General features: G+C 36.0%; 3 protein-coding genes across 3 annotated transcripts; 1 reads left to right on the top strand and 2 right to left on the bottom strand.

Moving 5' to 3' along the window:
- Window positions 1–712: 712 nt before the first annotated feature.
- On the bottom strand, window positions 713–4,080 carry LOC129278738 (uncharacterized). The gene has a single exon (XM_054914879.2). The coding sequence runs from the start codon at window positions 3,937–3,939 to the stop codon at window positions 2,671–2,673; it is 1,269 nt and encodes a 422-aa protein (XP_054770854.2). The 5' UTR covers window positions 3,940–4,080; the 3' UTR covers window positions 713–2,670.
- On the top strand, window positions 3,445–21,233 carry LOC129279158 (propionyl-CoA carboxylase beta chain, mitochondrial-like). The gene is made up of 16 exons (XM_064111499.1): window positions 3,445–4,469; window positions 5,453–5,572; window positions 7,459–7,527; window positions 7,944–8,114; window positions 8,680–8,740; window positions 9,704–9,753; window positions 10,629–10,670; window positions 11,548–11,614; window positions 12,241–12,361; window positions 13,238–13,319; window positions 14,749–14,872; window positions 15,302–15,409; window positions 15,735–15,835; window positions 16,715–16,813; window positions 17,323–17,422; window positions 18,595–21,233. Exons 1-16 carry the CDS (start codon window positions 4,275–4,277, stop codon window positions 18,714–18,716), a joined length of 1,632 nt encoding a protein of 543 aa, XP_063967569.1. The 5' UTR covers window positions 3,445–4,274; the 3' UTR covers window positions 18,717–21,233.
- Window positions 20,109–26,432, bottom strand: LOC129278537 (uncharacterized). Its single transcript, XM_064111500.1, has 3 exons — window positions 25,859–26,432; window positions 23,422–23,772; window positions 20,109–22,448 (listed from the first exon to the last, which is right to left on the bottom strand). Exons 2-3 carry the CDS (start codon window positions 23,669–23,671, stop codon window positions 21,601–21,603), a joined length of 1,098 nt encoding a protein of 365 aa, XP_063967570.1. The 5' UTR covers window positions 23,672–23,772; window positions 25,859–26,432; the 3' UTR covers window positions 20,109–21,600.

The following is a 26,432-nucleotide window of genomic DNA, read 5'->3' as shown; positions in this document are numbered from 1 at the left end:
AATGATCTACGATGACACTGAATAAAAACTGAACAATAACTGTAATCACAATTATACTGAAAAACATAATTTTCCATTTGATAGTTGTAGCATGGAGCTCTATGCCTATTTAACACATGGTCAAACAACACTTTAAACAATTATGTTCACTTTCATCGGGAAAGATCAGACTGAGCGGGTTATAAAGCTGTAATTTGCAAAAACAATGCCCACATAGAAGACTTGATAAACAGATCAGAATAAAGAAATGAGGGAGGACTATGCTAAGCCATGTGACATGATTTTAATGTACATAGATCCTGGGTTAAAATATGAAAATAACACAAGCTCTTACAGTACAAGCAGTGATATTTTGTGCACTACCAATTTGAATCGATTTTGATTTACATTAAGGTTAATATCCTTTGAATGTAAGGTCTTGAGCTTTATCATGGTTATGAAAACTACCCCCCCCCCCCCCCAAAAAAAAAAAAAAAAAAAAAAAAAAAAACAATAAAATAAAATAAATAGATTAAGAGAGGGATAGAAAGAGGGAGGTCTTAAATGTTTTTTTTTAAATTAATGTTAAAAGGAACACACAAGGACACTTCCTTGTGATAAAATATACAAAACCGGAAAGTATAAAATCAATTGGCAGATAAAACATTATCAATATTTTATCTGGTGAATTAAATAATTTTGATTACATTGGAGCTTTATCTCTGAGTATTACAGAAAATAAAGAGTAACAACCATTATGAAGGAAAAAAATTGTAACGGTCTGTTATCAATTCAATTGTAATTCTTGCTTGTGGACATGGCATACTATACAGTCATCAAAATGTATCCTATGTACAATATTTACAAATTTCACATTCCGAAGGATTGGTATTTACAAAAATCAGTACAATTTCAACCAATGAGTTTCGACTATATACATGTTATAAAAATAAGTTAGAATGTACATTACCCGCATTAAGATGACTTAGTGAAGTACACTTAATATTTACAATATCTTACAAAGAGTACAATACTTTCAGAGAATTAAAAATTTCAAATGAGGATAATTACTTAATATGGGGGAGAGGGTACATTTTGAATGAGTGAATAGGGGGGGGGGGGCAATCAGTCATACGAGTCTTCAAAATCGCCTACACTGTGCCTACACTGCAAAGTAATTAGTCTGCAAGCAAGACCTTTAGTTTTTCCCAATTTGCATGCCATAGTGCAATGCAGAGTCTGAAGTTGTAAGACTAGATTCACTCATGCACTCTGGCTGCTTCTCCTTATATGCAGAAATCAGGAGTTTGGAGTCTAGTCTCTAAACTCTACACACTATAAAATTGGTTAAAGTGTCATTTTAAGTCTGTGCTTGCAGACTAGCAAAAAGTGGTATTAAAATCATGTGCATCACCAGTTAGTGTATACAGAGAACCACAACATGCATTTTACACCAATTTGTAAAGCTTGGTGTTAGATCACATTAGTGTTACTTAGCAATTACCACATATTCTGGTATTTCAATAGTGTTAGGTGTTATATGTCCAAACTCCATTGTGTATTTTTATTACTTGAAAGAGTGGTCCAACACTGATTGGTGTCATTGTAAACACAATAGTTTTTACAAAAAGTGTATGAAACAAACCAATCGCATGTTAGTGATCACAATGTATATATGGCAGCTGGATCCTATCAAAAAGTACGAAGGTGTTCTCTGAAATAAAAAGAACAATTCTTTATAAATACTTTTCTCATACAGATCCATGATCAGTTACTCTACAAGGTTACTAAAATGTTCATCATGATCACTTTGTTTATTATTATCTAATATTATAATTTTCATTATTTTACTCTCATAACATGACTACAGAAAGTTCTATCATTATTATTATCATTATCAATTATTATCACTTCTTATCAATTATACAAGCAACTCTGTTAATTCCAATCTAAGTTTTCTCTGCACTTAAACATGGTTCTCAACTGGAAACAAAGTCTTTGGTGCAAATGTTTTGGGGAACCTGATTGATTATAAAATTCAATTGAAAAAACAGGGGGGTGTTTCACAAAGATTTAAGTATGACTTAAGTCACACTTAAATGCCGACGCATACATGATATGCAACGCGCGATCGTATTGATAGATACGCAGTAGTGCGCATCCTCATGACACGATCTGACCAATGCGATCAGGGCTTTCATACCGTACGCAACTCGGTATTTAAGTGCGACTCTTAGTCATACTTAAATCTTTGTGAAACACCCCCCAGGAGTGATGAGTCTTATGAAAGATTTTCAAACCATTCTACTTCAAACCTATTTTTTTAAATAATTTATTACAAATAATTCCTTCAAGACCTTCATCATCCTAATCTTAAAGAAAATGAGACATGAATAAATTCTTATAGCCGTGAAAATTCAATGAATACCAATAAACTGCATATTCTTTTTTTATATACATAGAAAGAGTAGAATTTGATAAACAAATCCAGCACATGTACTCAAATTCTAATCCTAAATACCACATTATTAAGTACTTAACAATTAAGTCAACAGACAACATAGAGCAGTGAGAATTTTAAAAAAAATTACAAGAATCAGAACATAATTTTTTTAGGATGCACAAGAGAGAGACCCTACAGAACAGAAAATTCTAGATTTAAAATCAATGATTAAACCAAATTCTTGACAACTACATATCATTAGCATCAGTGTCCAGTTCATTTTCACCGTGAATGTCAGTCCTGAAAGAATGGCGCTGTCTCTTCTTTGGGGCAGGGCTCTCAGGGGGAGGGATAGGATTCCGACACCCTTTACATTTGCACTTATAACAGCCTTTCTCAGACATAAAGCAAGGGCATCTATTTCCTCTGCAGGTGTTGGCTCCGGGAGTTTTTCCCCAGGTTCCGCAGCGGCATCCCACGACCGTCGGTAGAATTCGTCCCATTTTCAGCAACTTCGCTCTGTGTCCAGAGATCACGACGGATTGCTTCCTTGGTGTGTCCTCTTCAGGCGAGCTAGTTGTCCAGTCCCCGTTCACAAGCTTCTCCTTTTCAGAGTCAACTGGACTTTCTGATTCATCGCTTGCTTTTCGATATCGATGCCTCCTCCTTTTCCTTTCATTCCTTGCTTCCCGATCCGATGTTCGCTCTTTAATTTTGTCATGCTTCTTTTTCTTCTTTTTGATCTTCAATTTCAGGTCATTACTTAGTCGCTTGCGTTTGATTTTGATCCGAGGTGAACCACAAGAAGAAAATGATGCACTGTAAATAGAGTGGTCACTACTCATATCAAACTGATCTGAACTATCAAGGCCATTGCAAAGTCCATCTAATGGCGAATCCAGCGTATGGGATAGAACTTCCGGGTTCTCAAAGAGATGCGGGTTTGGGGAAGCCCCCGAGCCTTCTCTGTCCCGTCGGGGACGCCCACGGCGTCTCCCTGGTGATTTGGTGTCAGCGTTCTCAGTTTTCTCGCGATTAACCCTCGCCAAGATATCCAGAATATGAGGATTCTTATCCGGACCGGCGCTGTTGTTTCCGTGGGTCGTGTTGATCGCCATTCCCTCTTGTAAAATAGTCAAAGTGCTGTTCGATTCGCCGTTCGTTCCAATAAAACTTCGCGCGATGGGTGTGGCAGCTATGTATTCGCATAGTTTTTTGTAGCAAGATAATAGTATTCTGAGTTGTCGCACCTCGGCAAATTTGTCATAATTTTTGCACCAGCTGCAAGATGGCTTTAGCAGCATTTTCCCACCAACACAAGTCCGGCAAACAAAATGTTGACAATTCGAATCCGTTGGTCCCCTAGGATCGTTCAAGAGCGACCCACAAACGCAACATGACAAAGACTGTCTTAGATAGGGCAATAAGCGGTAAAGATCGCCCCAAGATTCGCCATTTTCGAAATCCGCTTGCAATATATACCTGCATGTAGACACATAAAGTGCCGTGGCATTCATATCGATACTTTGATGGAAATAATTTGAGTTAAAACCCGCGTTATCGAGCGTTTTTAGCGAGCAAATCTTGATCAAGCCAAGAGAAGCGTCACATACCAGAAAAAAGCTGTAAATCGATGTTTACCGGTGCTATTGACGTCACGATCTGAACTTTGACCCAGACGACCCTTGGAAATAAACAATGGTCGTGTTTATTTTGCTACAAATACTAATGAAAATGTAATCAATATTTCAAATATATCTATTCATATCGATTTTGGACAACTTTGTAGTCCTAAAACGTGAATTTAGGTAGATATATGCTGTTTAGTTATTTCAACCGGAAGTGAATAAATATGGCCAGTGTTCACGTTTCAAGAATCTGTTTGGCCGTTAAAAACAGTGTTATATTGTCAAGATGGCCAGCTATATCAAGACGTCAGTGCAGTTCTGTGTCTGCGATGACAGATGTCATAGGAAGAATAGAAGAAAAGAGGCAACAAGCTTTGTTAGGAGGCGGAAAATATAGAATAGAGGCCCAACATAAAAGAGTAAGCTTTGTATTGTGGTCCCATACCTAGGATTCTGTGCTGTGCATATTGAAGCATTGATGCTGTCAATAAAAATTAAAAATTCATAAGTCATTTGTGATATTTGATGATGATGGTGACGAAAATTTTGGATAATGATGATAATGATGATGATGATGTTGATGATTGATGAAATCTTGAACGATGACGATGATTGATGAAATCTTGAAGACGATGTCATGATGTCATTGTATTTTCATTGATGATGATGAGGATGATTGATGAAATCTTGAAGATGATGATGATAAGGCCTGAGGGGGTTGATAGTAATGATGAGGAGCAGGAGGGTCGAGGGGATGACAATGAGAAAAAGGGGTGGGAAAGGAAATGGAATATAAAAGAAAAGGAAGAGAAATGTAATTTAAGAAATTAGTCTAATATAAAGTTCAGGGAGATTGAGGATGATTGAGGCAAGAACACGAAAAAACCTCTAACAAATGATCCAGAATTAAGAATGGAAAGGAGTGGGGGAAAGAGTAGAGAGAAAAGATAAGATTTTGGAAAAAAAATAATAATGACCAGTCGTTATCTGTGAGTAAGCCAATGTTCATGTTCACTTTAGTGATTCCAGTGATACATGTAGTCCAATGTCATTATGAAATGGTTATTAAACCGCTGATTGGATTGATAATAATAGTGATACATAGAATTTCTTTATCATTCTTCCCATCATATTCAGATGCTCAACTCAAGGAGCTTCAGAGCAAATTAAAGGAATTTTAGAAATAAAAGGGGAAAAAGGTTTCATTTAAATTTGATTGTTACATAAGCTTAACCCCAGCCTCAATTGTGGTATGAAATGTCAAACTAAATCTAAAATTGAATGCTCGTGACTTTTTTTTTAAAATTCCATTAATATTTTTTATCAGGGCATTTTCTGAAAATAATAAATTTTTATGACTGAACAGTCCAAAAGTAAACCTCAAGTCCATTTTCTTTTACAGGGGAAATTGACTGCACGAGAGAGGGTCAATTTGCTTTTAGATCCTGGCTCTTTCATTGAGTATGATATGTTTGCAGAGCATAGGTGCTCTGATTTTGGAATGGACTCTGATGACAAAAAGGTAGGTGGATGGTTGAATTTTATTTGCTGATTAAGTTAACGAGTCAAAATATAATGCATACGGCCATGCGTTTTGTGTTGGGCCCGCAAATAGGTGGTATAGGAAATGAGGAGAGATAAAATATAGTTGTGGGTATACACCTTCAATAAAATTTAAAAGCTGCAAAAATTTCAAAAAGAAAAACACAAACTAATTAAAGACTTCAGAGATAAATCAATCTATTGTTAATTATGACCTCATGGTTTCAATATTGACAGCATAGACTAATAGTAATAACTTTGATGTGTCCGAATCTTCAGATTATTCTGGTAACATTTAACAGATAGCAAATACACCTTTTATGCAATTTTAATTAATGAAAACTTGTTTGTTGCAATAAAGCCCTCATCTGATGCTACATGTATTTACTTTTTTTTCTTAATGTTACATCACGCTGCATCTATAAATCAGTAGATGACACATATTTGGCTGGCACAAAAGTGTTCAGAGAATATTTTTCCAAATTATCAAAAAACTACTTGAGAATGAAACTGGTACAAAGATTAAACTAAACAGAGGCAAATTTACCCATAGAATGTGTTCTGTGCATTGACATTCAATTGACCCAGTACCAAGAGACCATGTCCTGCAGAATGTTGAGCAAGAGGATATATTTAAAATATAACACTACAAAATAACAAAGTATATTTGCCAGGTGTACGGATTTATTTATAACATGTTAGTTGTTTTTTTCTCACTGAGTTTAAATAAGCTAAAGCAGTAATGAGAACTTTTCATTGTGTATTCACATTTTTCCTTTATTTATACAATGTATGTTAAACCTGACTAGCTCAGTTGTCAACCTGTGGTCCACCGGTCTTTGAGCCAAGAGGTGACAAATCCCACGATTTGAGTCAAATGAAATTTTTTATTCATAGTAACCACAGTAAATATATGATAATATACTGGTTAGTGTTTGTAAGTGTATTTATGCAACTAAAGGCAAGACTGATTAATATTTTAGGGGTAAATCAAGCATTGATAATATTTACCCGAAAAATTGTGACGTGAAATATGGTCTTAAAAGATGATTGCGCCCAATTAGTAGAGTTATCCCTAACAAGTTATATATCACTGGAAAGGTTGCACTCTAAAGAGTTGAAATATGAATGTTATTTCCCTATAGGGTGTAAAGTATATCTGATTCTCAGATTTATTGGGAAGTATATTTTTTTCACAGTTTTCCACATATTTTTATCTTTAACTTTTTATGACATTACCCTATGCCTTTTCTGATTGCATTTTTTTAATTCCTCAGACAATTTCCTTTCAGAATATATATACTTTTATGGGTATAGGATGTCAAACATAAGAAAAAAATACAATTGTATAAAATGGTGCGATTTTGGAAGAAAATTTGAGTTGTAACGGTAATGGGCCCAACTCAAAACGCATGGCCATACTTATTGTGATCGTGGGTATATTTTGCATTTTTTATGCAAAGTACAATGAACTGATTTATTTTTAAAAAAATTGAATTAAAGGATATAGTGAAAAATCGCGCAAAAATAAGAATTTTAGAAATATATTGCTATGATGATTTGTGACATGTACTTGACAGTTAGTGATTATTTATGGCAAGCATTAATGATAATTAAATGGCATTGGTGATAGAGCCAAATGGCATATGGTGGTGATTTTCTACCTGATTGTTAAGAAAGCATGAATGCTTGAAAGCAAGTAACCAGAGGACCAACGGCATAACGTCCTCTCCGAGGTACCTGGTAATGAGAATGAATGCCTTGCCAAAGAGCACTAGTGCACCAAGTGGGAATCAAACCCAGATCCAAAAAAGGGGGGGGGGTAGTATTTGCATTTAAGTAAATACTTCTTGTTTTCATTTCCAGTTTCCAGGAGATGGTGTGGTTACAGGTCATGGTCTCATTAATGGAAGAATCACCTACATCTTCAGTCAGGTAAATATGAAGAATTATCAAAACATTTCTATTATTATTTGTATTTCTATACTACTACAAATAATGATATTTATATATTTCTATTCTAATTCAAATGTTCTTGTGGACATTTCTTGAAGCGACAGAAAGGTGGACCTGTGTCGCATATTAGGCCTAAAAAGATTGTTATGTTGCCTTCGTAAGACGAAGTCAGACGGGTCAGTCAGTTTTCTTTTCTTTTAATACCTTTGCTGCTGTGCTGCACAAACAAAATCACACATGGGATTATATAATTATGCAATCAAACATGTCAAAATGGGTCTGCTCAAAAAAATAGTGACCCTGTTTTTTGCATTTTAAGGTCGGATGAGGGAAACAAACCAATTTTTTTTAAGGCCCAAGGAGCCACTATTGTTATTATTATCTCTCCCATTCAGGATTTTACTGTCCATGGAGGGTCCCTTTCCAGTGCCCATGCCCAGAAGATCTGCAAGGTCATGGACCAAGCCATGCAGGTGGGGGCTCCGGTCATCGGTCTCAACGACTCGGGCGGGGCTCGCATCCAGGAAGGGGTAGAATCACTGGCTGGTTATGCTGACATATTCCAGGTAATGGGCTTCTCGGAAAGATGTTTCCGTTTGTAGCAGAAGCAAGACATATGCACCATATTTCAGATGGTGGCTAAGATGATTGTAATGACTGGAACAGGTGTTATAAATAATTAGAATGCAGATAGGGATGTTAGCTAGCCCCAAATCTGATAGAACAACAAGAACACCCTAGAGCTTATAAGCTTTCAATATATGATTTTTCAGTTTTACTTTTTGCTTTGGTTGGTGTCTTTAAATCAAAGTTTAAAGTGCATCTATTTGATTTAACTGATTGAATTTTTAATAAGCTCCTGGTGGGTGTTTCATAAAGCTGTTCGTAAGTTAAGAGCGACTTTAAGAACGACTGGTGATCCCTTCTTTGCGTAAATGGTATATTCATTGGCGATGGATTAGCGCGTAAGAAAGGATCACCAGTCGTTCTTAAAAGTCGCTCTGAACTTACGAACAGCTTTATGAAACACCCACCTGGCCTCCTGCAGTGTATTAAGATGTTAAATGCTTCATACATTTCATAGATGGATTCTTTGGTATTTATTTTTATTTTTTATCTTGCTTTCTACAGAGGAATGTGATGGCCTCCGGCGTTGTACCTCAGATATCCCTCATCATGGGCCCATGTGCAGGTAGGTTGATGGAATATTGTTAGAAGGGAATGAAGGTAGATTAGGAATGGGTGTTTAGGAAGTGGAGAGAGAGAGAGCAACAAACTTGTTTGAAAATGTGACTGATGAGACATTATGGTGAAGTGGTTTTTATTCATTTGGTCTCTAAGCAGGTGGTCCACATCTCAGATACTGTAGTCCAATACCACATGGGCTGAACCCATTAGGTCCACTATCACTTAGGTCTTATACCCGCTTAGTCTAATTGCCATTTAGTCTAAAGCGTAGATGATCTAACTGACATTCTTGGTCACATGTCAAAAACATCAAAATTGATGTTTGGTTCATTAACAGTTCACCATCATATAAACTAAGTGGTGCTAGACCAATTTGATATTAGACAAAGTGGGTATAGCCTAACTGGAGGTTAGCAAAAAAAATGTCAATTACATCAATTGGTTACTAAGACAAACTGGTTGTCTATAGACAAACTAGAATTAGACCATGTGGGATGAGATTATGAGACCGTATGGAAAGTAGACCAAGTGGCTATAGACTAAGTGGCAATTTAATATTAAAACAGCTTATGCACATTGGATAACACCAAAGAAATCTCTTGCAATGTCAATGGGTGATGTCAAGTCCGGTGTTGGCGTTGGTGTCGATGTTGGAAATTTGATTGCTTCCCCTAGCTCCAAAACCTATTCTGAGTTTGCAAAACTGATCCAGATCACCTCTTGACATCCCAGCAACTAGTGAGTGTCTTTTCAGGACCATCTTCATTTTATGTTTGGTGTTATACTCGTGTTAAAATTGACCTAACACCAACACCAAAAGGTCAACACTGAACTTGAAATCACCCAGTATGTTTTTTTTTTTATCTTCAACAAATCTTTGGTGGGGAGAAATGATTTATATACTATAATTGTACTTGTTTTTCTTTTGTTTTTTCGCTGATTTTGATTTATTTTATTTATTTTCCAGGTGGTGCTGTTTACTCTCCTGCATTAACTGATTTTACATTCATGGTCAAGGTGGGTCATTTTTTTATGAAACAAAACATATCTGAGAATATCAATAATATCTAAAGCAGAATGTATGGTATTGATAATGCATTCCGAAATAAGCAAGTATATTTATATTTTGACATTAATCAAATTACTGTAACTATGTCTACTTTGCACTTTGTCAAATGAAAATGTGGTTCATAATTCATCTAACTATATAAACTTAGTGGTTTTTAAGTTAGGTATAATGTGCCTAAATCTTGCATCTTTTCATTAGTAATCTTCACATTTCATCAAAAACAATTGGGAATGTGGAATAAGCAAATGTGAACGATGCTGTGTGCCTTATACAACTGGATTTCTTTCAAAAGATGCTGGACATATTTTTGATAAGGTGCCTTCATTTCCAATGTTTATACCTTGTACACTTATACTAGAGTTCAAGTTTTCCAGGATATGGAAAATAAGGGGGAAAATCACAGATTTCAAGCAGAACAAAGAATTCACAGTATCACAGAAAACACAAGTTTTCAGGATAACAAATATAAATTACAAAAAAAAAGTTGAAATCATAAAACAAAACTGGGCATAAGTGAAAAATATGTCCATCAAGTTTGTTGGCAGTGTTTAGCATATGTATGCCAAGCTTTAACTCCATTGAAACTTCTGTGTTTTCTAAGTATTTCACTGTTTATAATTGTTTTTATCATATGTTTTGTACATCAGTGAAGAGCATGAAATGTGAACGCGGAATCTGTATTCTAGAAAACAAAACACTGGGATCCCTAAGTTATACATCATACCTTACTTAAAACGCCATGAGTTCTTGACAGGATATTTGGTATGTGAGAACAGTATTCTAACTATTATGCTTCTCTATTTCATGTTTATTTTTTTAACAGGATACATCATATTTATTCATTACGGGACCTGATGTAGTAAAGGTAAGTTTGGAAAATAAACAAGGGGGAGGGTGGGATTTGACTGACCTTTGTGTCAATAATGATGATAATGAAAATAATTTTGAACACATGTCCACCTTGTTAGGTGGTCAAGGTGTTGCTATGTTACCTTATAGAAGCTAGTCTACCAATTTCTGTACTCACTGCTTTTTTAAAGGAATTTCTTCCTGTCATTACCCATCGACTTCTCCTGAGCCGAAAGCAGCCAAGTATGGTTTGGATGAATTGTTTTTTGGTTGTTTTTTTTTGCTGAGAGAAATTAACCAAAAAGAACATTTTATTTCATTCTTTGATTAAGCTCAAATTCATGAGCAGTATTTCGAAGTCGGGTTAATTTAAACTCCGGTCTTAAGTTGTGGTGTAACTATGGATCAGTAGAGGTTCGTAGTAGCGGCTCATTTGACTCTCAAATCATTCTTAACCGTCTGGGAAGGACACGTAAGATAATTGTCTTGACCATTAAAGAATAAGGAAAAAACACAGTTAACATTAGTCCAGATTGGACCTTGGTATATGGAAGTTCCCTTTCTCAAAGCAAACATAGAGGGCACATGTCTCCCAATCTCTAATTCAGTGCCAATCCACTCATCTTCCCTCCTCGTGGCACTGGACTAGAGATTGGGAGACATGTGCCCTCTATGTTGGCTTTGGGAAAGGGAACTTCCATATACCAAGATCCAATCTGGACTAAGTTAACCAAGAAACATACCATGTGAACAAATTTTGACATGTTTAGCTTCCCATAATTTTAGCCCAGAGTTATACCACGGTCTAAGGTAAACCCAAGTTCAGAATACTGGCTTGTGGTGTTCAGAGACAGTATGCAAAGTGATGACTCTTTCTTTCATTATGTTTGTAGGAAGTGACGCAAGAAGAAGTCACCTATGAACAGCTAGGAGGAGCTAAAACACACACAGCAATCTCAGGTTAGTTCCTTTGACGAGGAAAAAATGTTGACGTCCTTGACCTGAATTCACAAAGGTCCGTTAACTTCAACTCAAGGGTTAATTGTGTTATTTGACATCATTTTAACCCGGGTGGGTGTTTCACAAAGCTGTTGGTAAGTTAAGAACGGCTGGTGATCCTTTCTTGTGGAAAATGGTGTATTCATTGACAATGGTTGAGTGCGTAAGAAAGGTTCACCAGTCGTTCTTAAAGTTGCTCTTAACTTACGAACAGCTTTATGAAACGGCCCCCTGGATTGTTTAAATTTGCAATTGACAAAGGTGGGGTAGATTATTCCATGGGTTAAAGTTAACCCATGTTTGTGAATTTGGATTTATAAACTCCCGTTATTCTCACAATTTCTTTAGAGAACGCTAGAGAGTTAATGTATTATGACTCTTCAAGCTCTTTCAAAGTTTTACTCCAGATGCTATTCCTTTTCTATCTATGAACAAAATTATCCCGACTTTTCTATAAAATATTTGGGGTGTCTGTTATTGCTGTCATTGGAATGCTTGTAATTAAGAATGTTCTCTATGATTTCATATTTGAATTCTTCTGAATATTAAATATTGCGTATCAATTATTGCCAATCTTGGTTTTGCAGGTGTAGCACATGGTGCCTTTGAGAACGACATAGATGCATTGTCTAGAATGAGACAACTCTTCAGCTACCTTCCACTAAGCAACAGGGACAGTGCTCCTATCATAGAATGTGAAGATCCAAGGTTTGTCATTTCTCGTAAGGTTCTTATGGTTTTGATAGCTCCATGGGATGGTATTCTGATTAAACCAGTGTTTAAAGGACAAGTCCACCCCAACATAAATTTAATTTGAATAAAAAGAGATATATCCAACAAGCATATCACAGAAGTTTTGAAATCGGATGTAAAATAAGAAAGTTATGACATTTTAAAGTTTTGCTTAATTTCACAAAACGGTTATATGCACATCCTGGTGGGTGTGCAAATGAGGAGACTGATGACATCATCCACTCACTATTTCTTTTGTATTTTATTAAATGAAATAGGGAATATTCTATTTTTCTCTTCATTGTCAAGTGAAACAACGATTAATTCCTCCCTGAACATGTGGAATGTGCATTGTTTAATACTAAATGATTCAGTCAAGTTGGTCTTTATTGTCAAATCTATAAAAATGAAATATTGTATAATTCAAACAATAAAAAAACAAAAGAAATAGTGAGTGAGGGACATCATCGACTGTATCATTTGAGTTGTGCATATCACTCTTTTGTGAAAAATGAGCAAAACTTTTAAATGTCATTACTTTCTTATTTCACATCTGATTTTGATGAAATTTTCAGCATTAAAATAATTTTGATTTTTCTCTATTTATTCAAATCAACATTTTTCTGGGGTGGACTTGACCTTTAACTCTGGACTAAACCGGAATTTTAGTCCAACCCTTCTTTGGAATGTTAACCTACTACAACAGGGACAGTGCACTGATTATAGAATGTGAAGATCCAAGGTTTGATATCTTTTTAATAAACCATTTATTTTCTATTGTATTCTACTAACCTACATCTCTATTCTCATTGATATCTAATTTTGCCTCATTTTGTTTACTTTATTTTTCAGGGATCGTCTTGTACCAATCTTAGATAACCTAGTACCTCTAGAATCCAACAAACCATACAGTATGAAAGATGTAATTTTTGCAGTAAGTTGATAAAATATCTTGTTCTCACAATAACTGTAGCTGTATTGGGGTTCAAGTTCAAATGTATATGGAAGGGGTGATGATCTGATTGGTATGGGGGTCATGAGGTCAAAGGTCACAGAGGTCATAAAGTAATTGATATGTCTTCTGATAAATTAAGAGCAGTTTGCTGTTTGACTTCAAATGTGATTCATGTGTGCATATATGAGTGGCAATGATCTGTTAAGAATCTGTTGTCAGGAGGTCAAAGGTCGCAGGTTACAGAGGTCATTATTTGAAGATGCAATATATGTACTATATTGATCTGATAATTGCAGAGTCATAGGTCGTATTCTGAACTCGGGTTTAACTCTGTGCTAAAATTATTAGAAGCCAAACATGTCAGAATTTGTTCACATGGTATGTTTCTTATGTTTACTGTACTCTTACCTAGTTCTTTAATGGTGAAGGCAACTCCGTTATTAATCCTTCCCTTACAGCTAAGAATGATTTGAAAGTCAGATGAGCTGATACTATGAACCTCTACTGTTCAAGATTGGCTTTCTATACTTAAACCACAACTTTAGACCAGAGTGTAAATCAAACCCGACTTCAGAATACGGGCCAATGATTTTGAGAATCCATCTATTTGTGTAATTTGTAATAAACAAAACCCATAACAATTTATGGAGAGTATTCAGAGGCGTCAATCCTGGGGGGGGCTGGGGGGGGGGGCAAACATATCGTTTTGCCCCCCCCCAATAATTCCACATGTGCAAAAAATAAAATAAGATTGTAATGTTACACAGAAATCAGCAAGCGAGGTTGAGATACACAACTCGTTCTTTATCTAAAATCGTGCTCAAAATGTCAGATTTTCAGATTGGAATATAAAAAAAATTTAGCTCGCGCTTCGCGCTCGCATCATTTCTGTAGCAAAACCCATACTTTTCATGATTAAATAGGTGAATAGAATGTCCCTTTTTCAGTTCTAGACCTCAAAAGAACTCCCACTTCGATTTGCAATAATCTTTTGTTGGATATATATCTTGTTCTTTATTAAAAACGTCCATTAAACTCAATTTTTTCAGATCGAAATATCAAAATTTTCAGCTCGCGCTTCGCGCTCGCATCTATTGTTTTTTAGATACCCATCTTAATCATTAGTACCAAAAATGCTTAGAATATCAAGCTTTCAGGTCAGAATATAAAGAAATTTTAGCTCGCGCTTCGCGCTCGCATTAATTTGTTGGTGAGATATGTGTCTCTATCTCATGAGTCATATATATATAGGCATATGTGTGTGTGAGTTTGTTTGTTTTGTGTGATCGAGTGCCTTTGGAAAGTTGATTCATGATTTTGCCCCCCCAATCTGAAAAATGGATCGACGCCCCTGAGAGTATTTGATGCATATCAATGCAGTGGTCTTAAATTCTCTTTAAATCTTCAGACGGTTGACAATAGACAGTTCTTTGAGATCATGCCAGCCTATGCAAAGAACATCATAGTCGGCTTTGCCAGGATGAATGGACGGACAGTGGGCATCGTGGGTAATGAACCCAAGGTCGCATCAGGTTAGTGTACTTATCTTTTCATTTTTCATTTCTCACAATTACAATTGATAATTTGAGCGCGTTTATAAAATGGAAAGCTTGCACAATTTTTTTATTTGTTTATCTTACTTTTGTTGAAATCTAGTTATAATTGGTTTTGTTAAGTACTTTGTTCCAGTTGTTTTATAACAGTTGCTTTATAAAATACTGCTGTATTAATGAATTTTAATTCAAATCCCTGCAAAAGAAAAGACAGATAACACTAAAAAGTTAATACTCAAGTGACCCTTCATAGAATATCTTGGAGTAAGGTCAAATCCAGGTACAGTTTTTTTTATAATTCTCGAATTTTCTGAATATTTTGACTGAACTTGTGAACCATCAGTTGAAGAGTCCCTATTTTAATAGACAATGAATCTAATACCTGAATGTACATCAATTTTTCCACAGGTTGCCTCGACATCAATTCTTCAGTGAAGGGAGCCCGCTTTGTAAGGTTCTGCGATGCCTTCAATATTCCACTGATCACATTTGTTGATGTTCCAGGATTTTTACCGGGTGAGTAATTGAGAGACCCCCCCCCCCCTCTTTCACCTAATACCCCCTCCTTGTCAATTTTCATGTCAACATGGGGGATTTCATTTTAGGTGTTGGTGTCGTAAGCACAATTTACGGGGTGTTGCAAGAAAGTCTATTTTTGGTCCCTATATCAATCATGTCTTGCAATTAATTGTAAATTTGTGATTGATTGCTAATCTGGTCCTTGAAACAAGGATTGTAATCTGCTTTGCTACATGAAATATGAAATCAAATGAAAGTGGACCTAAATCCAAATCCTAATGACTTTTTTCATTTCCAATTGATTATGGTGTCTCCCAATCAGGAACAAGTCAGGAATACGGTGGTATTATCAGACATGGTGCCAAGCTCCTCTATGCCTATGCTGAAGCAACTGTACCAAAGATCACTGTTATCACTAGGAAGGTAAGAATATTCTGCATTCATACTCATGAGGGCTTTTCTTATCTTTTTCTTAGGGTTGGTGAGATGTCACTGGTATAGAAATAGCCACGAGGGGCACACAAAAAAAAACGTTATTGAAAGTTACAAACTACTGTTTTAAGCTGATCTTTGAAGGTTTGCATGGTGGTACAGATACCAAAGAAGAGGCTTACAGTTCACCAACCTATTTTATGCTGCATTTACTTGAAGATAAATACCAGTTGTCTCAAAATGAGTTCAAACAGAATCTAATAAAATTACCACTCAAGGGTTTGTATGTATAAATAAAAAAAACTGTGCCATATGACTCTCGAAGAAAATGTGTAATTGCTGAGAAATGAGCAAAATAAAAACCAAATTCTGTCAAATGTCAGGTATTTTCCCAAGCAATATTAATACACTGACCCACATATGCATTTCTGTGTTAGTGATCATCAGAATTATCAGTTTTGAGCTAAGATTTTAAGATGTCCACAAAGATAAGTTTACAGTGATGTACCAGATATACATGTATGATAATATGGTAGCAATTAAACTTGATTTAAAAGACTTTCTCATGAAATGATTGTTTGCTGCAACTACTGTCTTTTACCTTTAAACACCTTTTCCCCCAGAAACATGGCTTTCAATTCAAAGACATGTAGTTCAACCATAGTTAAATTAAATTGTTGTGGTTGGACGAAAGAACGGGGCAAACAGTGGGATTGAACACTCTCCCAAAATAAATGTATTTGCATTTTAAGTTCTTATTCTTTTTTGTGATTATGGCATATGAGAATTCAATAAATAAACCCCTTGATACTCCTGACTGAAAATAAAGGACCTTATGATAACAAAACAATTGTATTTTCTACTTTACAGGCGTATGGTGGTGCATATGACGTGATGAGTTCAAAGCATTTACGAGGAGACATCAACTACGCCTGGCCCACTGCTGAAGTAGCAGTTATGGGAGCAGCTGTGAGTATAACAATGCTCTAATAGTTACCATGAATAAGTGTTTTGGTAATTGAGTTGGACCCAAAATGAAGGAATATAATAACATTCCCAGGAAGCAGTAGGTAATAGATTCAAATCCTGTTGGCCCGAAGATTTCTGACTTTTTTTTAGACTGGAACTGTGATCTTATTTACTGGATATAAGCCATTAATTTCTTTACATTGATTTACATTCTTCCTCAATTTTTATCTAAAGCAGGGAGATGCCAGGGTATGGGACGTGGGGGGGGGGGCAAGATTACCAATTATTTTTCTCAATTGAATCACAGGAGTAATATGGCGGTTTACTTCCCTACACCTCTCATTTTACATGCCCTTCTTTCTTCTCTCTTCCTTTTCTTCCTATTTTTTATCTTTCTCTTTCCCCCACTACTTGAAAATCAAGGGGGGGGGGCAGTTGCTCACCTCCCCCTCCCATAAAGCACTACCCCTGATCTTGTATTTTCCACTTTGTTCTTTGTTTCTCCCCAGGGGGCAGTAAAGATCATCTTCCGAGATGGCCAAGAGGCAGCTGAGAGAGAGCGGGAGTACATTGATAAGTTTGCTAATCCTTTCCCTGCTGCCACCAGAGGTAGGTCACCTTATGTTACCCTGAAAATCATTTCCAAATGGGCATCACCTCTTTCTTTGGTAGATGAAAGAGATGGGCGAATTTGACTTATGAAATGTCACAAGAAACTTAATTTCAATTGCAAAATGGGTTGTAGTAGATGAAGTAGACGGACGACCTGAAACAGAATGACTCGCTTTATGAGGTGTTGCAAGAATCTTAAAAGGAGAATGAAACCCTTGAAACCAGCTGAATCCATATCAAAGAGAAAAATCAAAGAATCATATTGTTGAAAGTTTGAGGAAGATTGAATGGATTATAAGAAAGTTTTGAGCATTTGAATATTGAGATCACTAATGCCATGTAGATCCTCCCATGGGCAATGCGACCAAGATCTGTGATGTCACACACGTACAACTCCCTCATTACTTTAGTACTTATTTCACTTATATTCTCATTTTTATAGAGTCTATCACAAGGTGAGGTGTTCTCTTTATGAGAGGACAAGTACAGAGGTTTCACATCATTATTATCATTGATGAATCGTTTGTCATATGATTAGAATGAGCAAAAAGAGATGTTTTGGGGTATATTTTCAGTGTCCCAAAGGGGAGAGTTGTTCGTGTGTGACATCACAGATCTTGGTCGCATTGCCAATGGGAGGATCTGCATAGCATTAGTGATCTCGACATTCAAATGCTCATAACTCTTTTATTGCTAGTCCTATTTTACTCAAACTTTTGTTGATCTTATTCTTTGATTTTTCTGCTTTCACAAAAGCTAACTTGCTCCAAGAGTTTCATTCTCCTTTAAGTTCAATTGCAAATCATATGTAATGAAGCATTGCAAGAAAGTTGAGAAGTCAACTAAGAATTTGCATTTAATTAAAGGACTAACTCATAGTTTTGGGACGTTTGCTTGATTTGGAACTGCACCTTATTTTTTGCAACACCTCACTAGTATCCCCTACCAAATTGTAAGGACAGAAGCAAGTGGCGGGTTGGTTTAGGTTAGAGGATGTGCGGAATCTGGTAAAGTAGCTGGTGGAGGTCTAAGCTAAATCCAGCTATCATTATTGACAGGGTTAAAATTGATCTGAAACTTTTGCATAGTCTATTCATACTTGGTTTATTTATGCAAGTGCAACAATGTATTTTCATTTTTCTTTTTTTTTTCTTGTTTTCTCCATGTAGGATTTGTTGATGACATCATTCCTCCAAATGTGACCCGGAAGCGAATCTGCCGTGACCTTGACCTGTTAGCCGGTAAACAGCAGAGCAATCCACCCAAGAAACATGCCAACATGCCCCTCTGATCCGCAGAAGCTTCTATTAGCATTTGTTAGATAGGGTAAACAATCAATGGAACTGAAATATATTGGCAAGTCCAGGATATGTGGTCATTTGGTGAGGTGTCAGTGACCGTGTATTTTGGAATTCAGGGGAGCATTTCATCAACATTTTGTTGTCTTTGGTTTTGATCAGCATATTAGAAGCACAGGTGTCTGACTGTTTCTATGGTAACAATCTGATAAAACGGGAGCGTTTCATCAACATTTTCGTCTGACAAGTTGTCAAATCCTGATTTTGGTTGGCTGAAAAGCACTATGGTAACTGGGATAAAACAAGAAATTGTTGGATGTGCTATCCAACAATTTCTTTCATAAAAATGATACTCTCCTCTGAGCACCTTTTCATTAATGATGATGTCAGAACTGATTAAATTATCAGCTCCTACAATTTCAGTGAAATTCTTGGTTTTGATTGGCCAAGAAGCACTGGCCTCTGACTGTTACTATGGCAACCAAGGCAACCAACCTTGTCTTTGCTGACAGGTTTCATGAAAAATTGACATGGGCCCCATAACACGAATACTAGTGATTAATCATACGCTTGATTTTCATGATTAATTATACAGTGTAGTCAATGCAATCAGTTGTAAAGATATTCTTCTACGATGAGCTTGGTGTTACTGGCCCCCTGAACATACCAAATGTCGGCTATATGTGTGTATTCGTACAATCCATGGTGGTTTCAGTTTTGAAGGGCTGTCGAGTTCTCTGATAATTTGCTAAGATGACTATATATTGCTGCATTTTGGGGAATATGAAAATAAGATGAAGGAATTTCCTTTTGTATTATTTGGGAAAAGGGATGGTGTGGGTTGGTATAATGAGCCCAAAAAAATATAATGAGAGGGGGAAAGAAGATAAATGAGGGTTTGTATCAAGGGGGGTGGACAGAAGGAGGACCAGAAATAGATATAAGATCAAAGTGAATGGAGAAGGGTGACAAGAACAAAATTAAGAACCCCCTCCTCCCACTCAGGAGAAAAATAGGATAATAATAATGCTTATGTTGATGAAAAAAAGAAACATTCAAAAATGCAAACTCTGTCAAAAGATTTTATCAACCTGTCCATGATCTGGCATTTTGTTGCACACTTCATTCCAGAGGGAAGTACTTGGATGTAAGGTAATGTTACGGTTGTGAATGCCAACTAGGTACATCTAGCGGATGTTTGTGCGCTACAGGTATCGACAGAACTTCAGGTCCAATCTGGGCAACTTTTTAATGAGCATGCATCATAAAATACACATTTGATATTTTTCTGTTACTTTATGGGTAAGGAATAATTACACAAATGTTTTTGCACCTCATACATGTTCACTAGCAATAATACTTGCAGATGAAAATGCCATTTGGAGTATAAAGTTGACTTTTATTGAGGCCATTTTTATTTTGCCTGAAAAGTAAAAAAAAAATACTTAAAAAAAGACTATATTTAGCAATAAGAGCAGTATACTAGACTTGATAATTAATAAAAATACATCATTATCAACATTTATTAAGATCTATTTATAATAGATCCTTTAGGGTACTGAATTTTGTAATGTCATCTGATGATGAAAACCCTTATCTCTCACAATTTTGACAAATGATACTGAATCAATGCAACAAAATATGGAATACTAAATTGTGTTTGACTGTACAGTGTAATAAATTAAAGATGGCTGAAAGAATAGTTGTTTTATACATTTATGACAATGAAATGCAAACAATGATCATTAAATTACATGTGACATGAAAAGTCATGATACAAATTGTGTGTAATGGTTACAGAATAGTTGCACTTACCATCATTATAAAGTTCAAAAGCCCAAATTTACAGTTGAAGTACATGTAAGTAAAATTACAGTTGATTTCATTTCTAATGTTCAAATTCTCATATTTTTTATAAATATATTTTTTTGGACTTCACTCTGACCACAAGGCTACAGTAAATCTAAAGTTTGATTTTAGTATTCTTAGCATCACTCCAAGCTTGAAATTAGATAATTTTACTTGTTTGAATTTTCATATTCAATGCAAAATATTATTTATTCAAAACTGCATCACAGTTGGATCATATAAGGGACTTACAGGCATCCAAAATGTGTCGTACTGTTTTATCTAATTTCTTGCTGGAATGCTAGTTAAGTTTATCATGTGTGCTTCTATCATATGTATGTAAAGAAAATCTTTTAATTTACATTTTGATGGCTCAAAATTTTTTCCTATGTTGGGTATGGAGGTATTATTTCATTTTCAAAATTAAGTGTTCTTTTCACTGAATTATTTTGGTGTACTACTGATAGATCAAGACAAAATGTCATATATAGTGGTAAATTGGTATTTGTCATTTCATTGTTGACATTCTGTATTCTGTTCACTGATTTATTGAAGTGAATGACTAGTAGATTAAGACTAAATGTCAAATATATATTGTGTCAAGTTCCAAACTTATTCAAAGATTTCTATGTGGGAATAAATTATTTTATGACAAATGTCAAGATCATTTGATGCATTGACTTCTATGTGAATTACTGTGAACTGATGGTGTGAGGACTTAAGCTTTTTTCCACACTTGAAAAAGAATTGTTTCAAAAACAATTTTGAAATTCAAACACATTCTTGAATGATAGACTAGATCTTCTTAGGTGATGCAACATTGTGTAAGCAGGTGGGTGTTTCATAAAGCTGTTTGTAAGTTAAGAACGACTAGTGATCCTTTCTTGTGGACAATGGTATATTCATTGGCGACGGTTAAGCACGTTAGAAAGGTTCACCAGTCGTTCTTAACTTACGAAGAGCTTTATGAAATGGCAACATAGAGCTCAACATCTCTAAGAGGTGATTAATCATCGGACAATCTTTTGGCTAGAACAAAGGCTGAAACGTCCTTTGATCGCGATGCTTCCAGAAAGACACGGGCGTGCTTGGATAACGTTCATACCACTTTGCAAGTTTCTCCAGGGCTTCGTAGTCGATTTCCACTTCCTCCTCGTCACTTTCCACTTTTCTTTTGTTTGTTCCACTATAGTTTTCCCTGATGCTCAAATCATCTCTTATTGAGGTGGTGTCAACATATATGTCGGGCTCATACTCGAGGTTCCTCACGATCCCGTTGTCATCGTCGCCGTCGTATTCATCCTTAGTCCTCTCCGTTGGTCTGTTATTGCCACCGATCACACAGGCACCGATCACACAGGCACCGTCGCCTTCACCGCCGATATCAACATTCATACTTAAACTTTTCATCCTATCCTTAGAGCGCCACTTGAAAAATCGCGGCGTGCGCGGGATCGATCGTTCGATTCGCTCCAGCTCGCAGTAGATACACATCCCGTGTTCCCATACTTTAGATATATCGCACAACCCTGACAAGTTTCCGTCCAGGGTTTTAGGGGTGCTGTCTGCCGGGCTCCACTCTTTATGCGGGAGTCTATAATCTATCGTCGTGTCTTGCGGTGTCTGGCGGGAGGCATTTCCGTACACGTTGGCGATGTTGATGTAATTTGTTTCCAGAGTCCCTCTGAGCGGGGGAAGTGTTGTCGGCTGTATCTTTCGACGTGGACTTGTTTTGCAAGGTTTCCGCAACCGCGGTGGGACACTTGATGGCCATTTAAGTTTTGCAGGGGGTGAGAGGGAATTTGAAGATGATACTGAATATAAAGAGACTTTGGAGGGTGCGGTTGAGCGTGAGTTGTTTGATGATGGCTTGAATGCTGTAAAGAAGAATAGGACAATGTGATTCAATAAATTATGAGTGATACCTTCTTATTATTGCATTCGATTGACAATTAAATACATTTATAATAGAGTGGAGTGGCGTACCTAGGATTTTTCACAGGGGGGGGGGGGCAAAACCGTCCGCCAAAAAATTTGACAAGCAAAAACAAAAAAAGGTCTTCAATCACAAATGAAGGATTTAGTACCAGAAAAAAAATTTGACAAGCAAAAAAAAAAAAAAAAGAGCTTCAAGCTCGTCAGGGGGGGGCAATAAAGGTCTTCAAGCTCGTCAGGGGGGCAAAAAAGGTCTTTCAAGCTCGTCAGGGGGGCAGGGATACGTCCTTTGCATGGGTTGTGGCTCGTCAGGGGGGGGCAGACTGCCCCCCCCCCCCGTAGATACGCTAGTGATAGAGTGATAATCATGGCATTCAGAGTTAAATACATGGGGAGTTCAAAACACTGATATTTCAAATTTGAGAATGCCCAAACAATTAATATACTTGTTTTGTCAATATTAATTATATTTTGTGATATAGGCCTACTGATTGTTTAGAATTTAAGAAAAATAGGAAAGAAAATGTTTATCTTTTGAGTCCTTTGGTATTTCGTAATTTCATTCTTTCATTATCCTTCTATTTTCTCTAGTGTTCAATTGTCCTGCATCTCTTTTAAATCCCTCTCTTGAAATAGTATATGCGCAATATTATAATTAACCAAGTATTGGCATTTAATTAGGCCTGAAAATATCAAAATGATGAAATATTTTCTATTAAAAGAAATGTCCTTGAATTATCTTTCTTATTCCATTTCTTGTAATGATTATATATGCTCTATATTGGAATAAACTAATTGGTATTGGCATTTTCGTTATGCCTATTTTTTATGCTTATAGTTTGATGTCATATCACATTTTAGATTTATACTGTATTCAATAGAATCGTTAAAAATATGAAATATAACAAAATCAACCTGCTGGTGTTTTTGAGACCGTCAGTGAATTGATCTTCGATTTTCCCGGTCCACCCGTCAGCTGTTCCCGACGGTACTTCTCCAGATCATTCTCCCGCTGCTTCAGAACATTTATCCGCATCACTTCGGCATCCTTCATGCACTTCTGTCTTCGACTGTGTGCCCGGGTGTATAGGTTCACCCACTCCCCGCTCGATATCGGGGAAGAGTCGGCGGGAAAAGAGGCTGATAGCTGCTTGAAGTTCGTCATGCTGTTTTCAACCCAGCAGGCATTGATGATGCGATGCTTTTGGGGATTAGCTCGTTTAAATCGAATGAATGCTCTCAACGTCTACATGTTTATTTTTATATCTGTATAAGAAGGAAAATTATTTGTTTATTCCGTTTAGCAACAATCCTCAAAATATATGCGTGCCGCTATTTCATGTACCCAACTTCTTCCATTTATTTTGATATCTGTTAAAACCCCCAAAATAAATCGATTTGTATATTTTCATCTTACAATTTATCACAAGATATATTAGCAACAATCTAAAAATATGCCTGCCGCCATTTCATCTGAAACCCTTGGCTTTATTTTGCTAAAATATTTTAATTAAATGGAATCAAGATCAGTCGATTTTAAAGCTTGATATAAACACGTTACAACAAAATGTGCAATTAAGATGCAGTTCACGATAATAGCAAAGATCTTTCATAGAAAAGGAAAATAGAAACCGATAATTATCAATGTTTTTTCATTCTATAATCACAATAATATAAAACGAATAATACAGAGTTGTAAAAAAGTAGATCTTCCTCATATTGTCAATGTGTTTCATTTTGCTCATATCACGCTTAAAGGAGAATGAAACTCTTGGAGCAAGTTAGCTTTTGTAAAAGCAGAAAAATCAAAGAATAAGATCAACAAAAGTTTGAGTAAAATAGGATTAGCAATAGAAGAGTTATGAGCATTTGAATGTCGAGATCACTAATGCTATGGAGATCCTCCCATTGGCAATGCGACCAAGATCTATGATGTCACAGATGAACAACTCTCCCCTTTTGGACACTGAAAATATACCCCAAAACATCTCTTTTTGCTCATTCTAATCATATGACAAACGATTCATCAATGATATAATGTTGTGAAACCTCTGTACTTGTCCTCTCATAAAGAGAACACCTCACCTTTGACCTTGTGATAGAAAAGTGAGAATATAAGTGAAATAAGTACTAAAGTAATGAGGGAGTTGTACGCACTGAACTAGAGATACGTATTTTTAGTTCAGTGGTTGTACGTGTGTGACATCACAGATCTTGGTCGCATTGCCAATGGGAGGATCTACATGGCATTGGTGATCTCAATATTCAAATGCTCATCACTTTCTTATTATTCATTCAATCTTCCTCAAACTTTCAACAATATGTTTCTTTGATTTTTCTCTTTGATATGGATTCAGCTGGTTTCAAGGGTTTCATTCTCCTTTAATTTACAATAAGTGAGTGAACTGAAAATAGTTTGAAATATCATAAACATAAAGTCATTTGACGGGCCGTATTTGAATTTAAAAGACCACTTCAATTTACTTCTATTAAAAGTAGTAAAAGAAAAAGAAAGAAATGAAACAGATTGTCAAATATAGAGGTGTGTGGCTGAATAATGTTACTATTGCTTCTTATAATTATGTCATCTTTTTTCTTCTTTCATTTTCTAACATTTTGTTTAATTATGCAATCTTGGGTAATCGTTACGTTCAGGCAAGAAAAAATGCCTGCTTGGTAATCGTTTAATAGAAAAAAATTATATTCAGAACCAAAATGTAAAGTTTTAACACCATCATCATCTCTCTATATAATTAGATATAAGCGCAAAAAAAACCTTTAACACAAAAAGTGAGTTTCCCGCCAAATTCATGATGGCGTACCTTTTGAGCAAAATTTCTTGGTAAGATGGATTTTCTACACAATAACTACTGGTTAAGATTCAAATTTAATGTATCACCAAGTTTTTGATATATTTCAGGGATCGCGGAACGGATTTGAAAGTGGGAGGGGGCTGACCATGCAAAAAAAAACATCACAATCAGATGGTCATTTTTACTTTTTTGTTCACGGTTTTGGAAAAAAAAGTGGTGGACTGAAGGCCTCCCCCTCCCCCCCCCCCCCCCGGTTCCACGGCCCTGTATTTTGGGGTTTATTATTACTACAGTGCAATCAATAAAATGCGATTTTTTTTTTCATTTCGACAGTCTCTTAAATAACAACAATCAGATTGTTAATCATACTATATTATAATGATGTCGTTTACTTTTTATAATGATCATGAGATATACTACCAAATAAAAAAGATGGATTTCAATTGTTCTCGAAACTACATATACTAGATATTCAAAAAAAGTTATAAAAAAAAATCATAAAATTGTATTTCATATTTCATACTCTATTTTATACTTACAAGTTAAATCGTGATGTCCACCAGTCCACAATATTGCGTGCTGAAACTTCATCAGAAGAAATATAACAAATTCTCCCGGCGATTTCAATATATCATAAAATGCGATGCAGAATAATTGATTAAACCCATATCACCAAAACTCTATTCTTCCTTCTCATGAAATACCCAAATAAAATAGTCCCCGGGTAATGGGAACTTCAAACAGTCTGTTTACAGCTTCAATTAGAGATTTTCTCTCACACAATTAACGTTTAAAACATGATTGCGGCACTGATATACATTCATATAAAGAGCAGACGTCATTTAATAACGATCCCTATATCGATAGATCGTTGCGGTCAATAATTTTCGCAGGTAGGAGTCGCGCCAAAAATCTCTTGCAGGTGACGGAGACAATGACCGTTACAATGCGGCCTTGCATCGATCAGATCACTTACAGCGTTGGCAGAAACTATGGTGGAATATTTTGATATAACTCTTCGATCAATATTTGATAATGTCTCATTGCACCGCAAAGCGAGCTTATTACAATCGTGAACCTTATACTCCCAAACTAATGGCCTTGTCAATCTGC

This window comes from Lytechinus pictus, chromosome 16 (assembly GCF_037042905.1).
Source record: "Lytechinus pictus isolate F3 Inbred chromosome 16, Lp3.0, whole genome shotgun sequence".
Taxonomy (NCBI): Eukaryota; Metazoa; Echinodermata; class Echinoidea; order Temnopleuroida; family Toxopneustidae; genus Lytechinus; species Lytechinus pictus.
Note: the sequence above shows the minus strand (reverse complement) of the source record. Positions and strands in the feature narration are given on the sequence as shown.